Here is a 7,137-nt window from a genome sequence, read left to right on the forward strand (position 1 = left end):
TGGCTTGGGCTCCTGCCACTTTGAAAACCAGTCCCTGAAAATCCCTTTTGTTTACTGTATTTGTACCTACAGTAACTCATTTCAGGATTTTCCAGCTTTAAAAGGAGCCTGTCAGTGCATGGAGACTTGAAAGCATTTCTTCTTCAGCTTAACATATTTACAGAGTTATCTGTGCCTCAGCAATCTGATTTAATCAATTTGAGCAGATATAATTTAAGTACCAACTTTTCAGTTTGAGAAAATAACTCCCTTTGTCTTTTGAGAGCCCTGTTATGACTGAGGGCACCACTGACTTTATGGCAAACACAATTCCACTCTCAGGCACCAGCAATCCTGGTAGGCAGTTTTAGCAACACACAGTTCTACATGTGTCAGAGAAAACAGATCATCTGAAAGTAAAATGGCTCACCGAAGAATAAACAAAGCATCCTGCCAATCTTTTGTGCACCGTGTTCCCTTGGCTGTGGGCGGGAGATTTCCACAGAGGCCTATTTTAAGCCTGAGCCCCTTTTCTTGATGCCTGTTCCCAAACAGAACAAACCCCGAGGGAAGGGGGGGCTGCTGTGCCGAGGGGCGAGGCCGGGCCAGGGGCAGACCCGAGCCGGGTCAGCACCGCACGCAGGGGAGATCAGCCCTGAGGGCACAAAGACCCGTCCCCAGCCCCGCACAGCCCAGAGCTGCGGGGTTTGGGCAGGGAGGGAGGAGCCCCGGGATGCGGTCCCGGCGGCACCGCGGCCGCTGCTGAGCAACGAGATCGCGCTAAAAATAGTCCCTGGCAGCCGGGACGGAGCGAGCAGCCGTGCCCGGTGACGTCCTTCCCCGCTGCTGCCCTCCCCGCAGGGCTGGCAGGTGCCTCCCGTGACCGCCGAGCTCCTCTGCTGCTCCCCGGGGACCAGCCCCTCGGGCCCCCCGCCTCCCTGAACCACCGCAGGAACGCCCCGCATTTAAGAATGGCTGCTCCTTTAAATCATGCGTGTGAGAGATGCGTTTTACTGCTCAAAATGCCACCTTCTTTTCAAGCGGTGACCGAGGCTCACGGAGAATTGATAAGCAGAGCTGGTCAAGGACAGAACAGCATTAAACCTGCGCTGCTCAGAGCAGAGGAGCCCTCAGCAGAGCCCCATGCCACCCACGTAAGGACACCAGGACAAGCTTAACCCAGGAAAGTACCTGTAGTGTGGTTTCTCCTGCCTCACCTTTTCTTCTGGTAGAACAGCCTGAAGTCCTTGGTACCAGCCTTACAAACCTCTGCACCAAATCTCAGAGGTACTCAGAGCAGTACTTCCCCTTTTCCTGCCCAACTCCCCTTAAGCTCTTGTAATGACCCCAGCCCCGGGGTTCATCTCTCACAGCAGGTGATGTGTTTCCACCTGCAGCCCACGCACATGATGTGAATCAGCTCCTTTGGTTACCCTAAATAAGCCCCCAAAAGGAGCAATGTCTGAACAGCAGCAGGCAACTCCCAACTAGCACCAACCCCCTTGGCTCTTCCCAGGACTTTCCTGCCTGCACACAAAAACACACTCAGATGGAGAAAGAGCAGAGCTAGAAGCCAAACTTCCAAGTTTGTTGCAGAGGAAATGGCCTCTCTGCAGCTGGGGAGAGGGCCATACATTTCCCAGCTAGCACAAGCAGGGCCGTGGGCACACATATGTCTTCCAAATACCAATGTCGTTCTCAGTGGGAGTAAAAGCTAATTGATCTTTAACATGCAGCACTTAATTCCAAAGCCTTTTTGTACATCAACACTACTAGTGAAACAAATACCAGATTTTACTAAAATGAGTACATGTCAACATATTGATGACTCACATGCCCAGTGGCAAAGGGAGACTCTGAATTACTCAGAGTCTGCTTCAGCACTTTTCATCCAGGAGTGATACAAATACCCAGTTTGTAAATCCTGGTGTGTCCTGGGTCTTTCATGCTGTTTCCCTGAAGCTGAAGTCTTAGTGCATTTGAAAAGAGATTTCCAAGTGAGAAATATCATACATGTCAGCTGCACACATGGGGCATGGAAAACTTCAAGGCAGCAGCTGCCAAGAAACCTTTCCACAAACCCAAATGGAGAGGGGTTCAGCCAAAACAGGATGCTTGTAAAGATTTTACAGCAGGCTTTTCCTCCCCCATTTCCCATTCCTGGGCCATCTCTGTTGCTGAAGTTAGCCTGTGAAGTGCTGAGCATGGTGAGCACCAGGAAAACAGAGCTGCCTGGGGCCCACAGGTGCCCACCCTGTGGCTGCAGGCTGCCACAGTTCCACACACACTTGCTGCTCCTCTTTACAGCTTACTTTGCCTCAATTATCATTAAAGAGCTTGGGGTTTGATATCTCACAGCTGTGAAGTATAAAGAAAGACCTTTAGAGATATCTTACACTTGTCTGTGCTGGTCTATATCTAGGTGATAAATGAAACCCAAGACACTTGAAAGAGATTCTTAATCTTTGAAGAGCAAACCAAAGCAAATAATCCTTTGTGGTTCTATTATACCATCCATCCAGTTTCTTTTGCTCTTTTTCCAAAGCAGCTGTGGCAGGTGGGCAGTCTGGTGGGGTTTGCTGGTGGGGTTCATTGCAGAGCCCCACAGCCAAAGGCACAGGCTCTGCTGAGAAGGAGTGGGGAACCAGCTTCTGCTGGAGCAAAAGGGATGCAAAAGTGGCCTCAGATTCAGTGAGGGATGTCTGGACCCCCCAGGGCACCTTCCTTCCCAACTGTGGTCACTTGATGCTGCAAAGACTTTCCCAGGCACTGCAACCAGAAAAAGAGTTTGTTTTTTCCTATAGAAGCACAAATACTCTTTTCCAAGAGGTATTACAACATCCCATGCCATCTCTGAACTACCTGAGTACCAGCAAAACCTTCACCAGTTCTGGATTTTCTGGTTTCTGATCCAAACCACCTTTCCCTGCCACAGCCCTGATTCATCCTGGGCAGCCAGAGGGCTTCTTCTGGTCTACACTCTTCTCACTATTTCAAGGAATACAGGAAGAGATTCGGGTTCTCTGCTCATGGGATGTTTTAAGACATGGCTCGAGGGAGCAGTGAGTTGGCCAAACCCAACCTTTTGCCTGCATCCTTCAGCCATTAAGGCACGTTCAGGTCCTCAGTGGGTGCAAGGGAAAGGAATGTTCCCAGAACCTATATGTTTGCTAATAAAAGGTGTTAAGAGTGAACTGAATATGAATTTGCAGTTGAAAAGAGCAAGTCTGAAAGTCTCAGCTGTTCAGGAACTGCAGCTCAAACCAGCTGGGACCTCTGCATCCCTGCTTTGTTATCCCCACTGCTGGCCTCAGACATCACCAGGTTTGCAAGCCAATTGCAAGACCAATTCTGACAAAACCTCTGATCTAAACCAGAAAATTCAGGTAGACCTTAAGCTTCTACTAGATATAGTTCCACAGGCCATCTCTCATCTCCTGGGAGATCTTGTTGCAGAGCTTTGGCAACTCTTGCAGATCCCAGGCATCCACCTCAGCCTACAGCCAACCACAGCTCCCTGTGGACCCAAAGCCAGCTGATAAAAACCTACCACCATTACTGCCCCACAGTGAAGTGGGAAGATGCTGGAAAAACAAGAGCCTGTTGCTGTTCTTTATTTCCCCCCTAGGCTCCACCGTGAAGTCTCTTCAATAATGTTTTCATGGCTCCATCAATCTTATTTAAACTTCAGTACAAATAAATTGCAGCATATTCACAATCCCATCACAGCCCTCTGACTCACCCAGTCCCAGCAGACATCATATATTAAATTAATTTTGGAATGTATTCCAAACAAATTGTTTCAGCTATGTCAGCTAAGAACTCCCCACACTGCACATTAGGGCAAAGCAATGCAGGGTATCTAATAGGAGTACTTTAATTAGCTGGTAATTAGTCTCATTAGGACTCAGCTCATGAATAATGTAAGTCACCCACTCCTTTGGCTCAGGGGAAGTGGGGCAGATAACTCTCTGATGGTAGAAAAATGCATCCTTGATCGGGGATTTTCTTCTCCCACCCAGGATGTGGATCCCTCATCAGACACAGGGACAAATTCTGCAGTTTGTTACACCTGGAGTAACTCTAATTTAATTAACTTCAAATTTATTTTTGCATCACTCAGAGCAGAGTTAAGCCCACAGATGAAAATGTTTTCCAACTAGGTAAAAAAAAACAACAAACAAAACCAACCAAACAACAATAAACAAATAAACCCAATAACATTTCTTTTGCCTTGCTTTGCTGCAGCAAGGCTGGTGCTGCGTCAGCCCAGGGTGAGGGGCTGGATGTGAGCCCACCTTCCCTCAGAGCTCAGGGTTAGTCACCTGCAGCCTGTGCAGCACGTGGAGATGCCAAAGTGCCAAACACGCTTTTTGCCAAATAGCATAAAAATTAAAATAAAATGCTTAAACTGAATTACTGTTTGACTTACTGGCTGACAAGACAATTAGCTGTCCCACACAGCTGATTATCAAATTCCTGAGGCAGTAGTAACCAGCAGAGCAAAAGCATAGCAAGGTCCTTGCTAATTCAGCCTGGCTGTCTCTGCCTCCTCTCGTTACGTGCCCTTATCTCCTGGCAGCGCTGCCGGTGCAGGAGCAGGAAACTCTTCCAGAGCTGGAGCTCTGAAGTGGTTTCCAACCAGCGGACATCAACAACAGCTTTGGATGCAGAAATCCGGTCTATCTTATCTGCCAGCTGGTTGGTGAGTGTCTGTGAGGCTGGCGGTGAAGGGAGAAGGCCCAGGGAGCCCAGCCGGGGGCACTGCCCGGGCGATGGTGCAGACCCGCAGCCTCCCGGGCAGGGCCGGGCTGCGCTGCTGCCCGGAGCCCGAGCGGGGCAGCCGGGGCTGCGCAGGGCACTGCAAGTACCCAGGCTTTCCTGCTTTCTTCTTCTTTCTGTCGCTGCTGAGTGACATCCATGTCCTGCAGCTTTCCTGGAGTAATCCACGTCTTCCCCAGTCCCTGGCAGGACCATGTGGGGTGAGGGACACACTGACTGCATCTGCAGGGAGGCTCTAGCAGCAGCTTTGGTGGCACAGGGGTGATAAAAGGCCAAGTGGGGTAGAAGGAGGCTAAAACCAGATTTGCTGTCTCTTGCAGAGTTCCTGTGTCACTGTCACAACAGGACCAGGACACTCAGAGCCTCAGGGAGCTGTACCTGTGGGATCTTCCAGGCAGGAGCACTGGGCTGCCCAACTCAAGGCTCCTCTTCCCCAGCACCCACTGGAAAGGGCTCTGCCCAGCGTTTCACAGCCTCTCACCCCAGTGTGGAAGCAGGGCACTGTTTCATTTGGTACTGAAGATAAAATGTAGAGTCTCAGCAAAGCAGCTGGTCTGGGCAGCCTGGGCTATGAAGTGCTGTGAACACGGTGGCTGCTGATACTGCCCAGGATGACTCACCACAGCTGACTTGGGCAGAGGCAAGAAAAACAGCCTGAAGTGAGCCAGTTCAGCATTCCCAGCCATGGGCTATTAACTCAGAGCAGGTCCCTGTCCCCCACTATTTCCACCTTATTTCAGTACAGCATCAGTGAAATTTATTTTTCTGTATTGGAAAAGTGATGTATTGACAGCTTTATATTTGGGAAAGCAACTTATGTCACTGCCAGAGATGTCACATTCAAAGGGATCAAATCTGCATCAACAAAATACCTGGCACAGTTTGACCCTCTCATCTCCCCAGGCATTTTTTCTTTCTTTTTTTCCTGGCTGCTCAAATATTTGCTTTAGCAGCACAGGAAGAGTAGGATTGACCTATAGAGCAAATGCTCATGATAGCTTTTCAGGGCTATTTTCTCAGAGCTGTTCTCTCAAAAGCATTCACCCCAAAAGAGATGTTTACATCAGGGTGAGTCCCTGGGAGGTATTTCAGCCCAGCACTGCAGCTGCAGCCAAACCACCAGCCATGATGGAGCCAAGCTGAGAGCCAGTGGTTGGTGCTTCCCAGCTGGGTGAGGGATCATACAGCACAAAACCATCTCAGTGGAGTTCAAAACGTGCCACAACAGTGTGGGCAGCAGCTCAGCTCCAGCCTTGCACGGGAAGCAAGCAGTCAGGTCACATTTCCTACATCCAGCCTTGGCAACCATGAATATTCACTTCAACTTTTCCAATAATTTCCAGTTCCTTTTCCTTTTTAAAGGCAAAGGGTCACAAATGAGCTATTTGGACCTACACAAATGAAAAGGAAAGGCTGCCACACTGACAAATAACCTCTATGGCTGCTAGTGCCTGGGAGCTGTCAAAGCATAACCCATTTTCTTTGAGAGAAATCACACTGGCAGATTTTGTGGTGATAGATGGATAGTGAGTCATGCTTAGCTCTGGAGGGTGCTCAGCAGAGAGGGACCAGATACCCCATCTTCTGAAGTTCATTTCTGAAACCTGTTCTGCTTAGTGCTAATAGTTACCATTTGATCCTGGGCAACACACACATAGTAAACACTGCTTATAAAATAGAGTGCTCACTTCTTTGCCGATTTCAAACTTGATTTTTAAACCCAGGACAGTGCTAATGATTTGGCTCCAGCTACTGCAGTGCAGTGTGCCACTGAAGCAATAGGTAAAGCCTGAGACTTTTCAGCATTCAATAATTAGGTCTCAGATTTACAGAAAATCTTTATCTGTGTTAGCTTGAAACACTTAAAATAGATATTTGATCAAGCATTATTGTTTGGAAGAAAGGGGTGCTGGTGTCCCCCAGCAAGCTGAGCTTGCTCGGATGCCCAGCTTGGGCTGCCTGCTCGGTGCTCCCTCAGCCAGCCCTGAGCAGAGGGCAGGGCTCCCCCCTTGCACGCAGGGTCACTTCACATGGTAAAGTCAGCAACACTTGGTAACGGCAATAATGGTAAAACCGCAGAGAAAAGTAGTGCAGAAGCTGCGTTTCCCTCGCCTAGGCAAGTTGCCGTAGGACCCCCCTATAACGCCTCTGTACCTCTCCCGATTTGCATACCAAGAGATGGCAGCACTCTCTCACATATGCGGCTGCACGAGCTCCCTCTCTCCCTACAAATGCCTACAAAAAGTGTATAACTCAAACCCTGTGAGGGTTTCCTGCCGTGTCTGCAGCAGCGCAGCCTCCCCGGGGGCCCCGCCGGCCGCGCCCTGCCCTGCTGGGGGGAACTCCGGGAGCCCGTTTGGGGCTGGGCTGCCGGGT

At 49.6% G+C, this 7,137-nt stretch overlaps 1 protein-coding gene across 1 annotated transcript in view; it reads right to left on the bottom strand.

The window, feature by feature from the left end:
- Positions 1 to 4,956, bottom strand: part of SMG1 (SMG1 phosphatidylinositol 3-kinase-related kinase) — a 100,640-nt gene extending 95,684 nt beyond the window's left edge. Inside the window, exon 1 of the mRNA XM_010003296.1 lies at positions 4,542 to 4,956. Within this exon, the coding sequence (XP_010001598.1) occupies positions 4,542 to 4,956 (415 nt within the window). The remainder of the gene's footprint in view (positions 1 to 4,541) is intronic.
- Between the last annotated feature and the right edge of the window lie 2,181 nt (positions 4,957 to 7,137).

Source organism: Chaetura pelagica, unplaced genomic scaffold (genome assembly GCF_000747805.2).
Source record: "Chaetura pelagica isolate M959 unplaced genomic scaffold, ChaPel_1.0 scaffold138, whole genome shotgun sequence".
NCBI lineage: Eukaryota > Metazoa > Chordata > Aves > Apodiformes > Apodidae > Chaetura > Chaetura pelagica.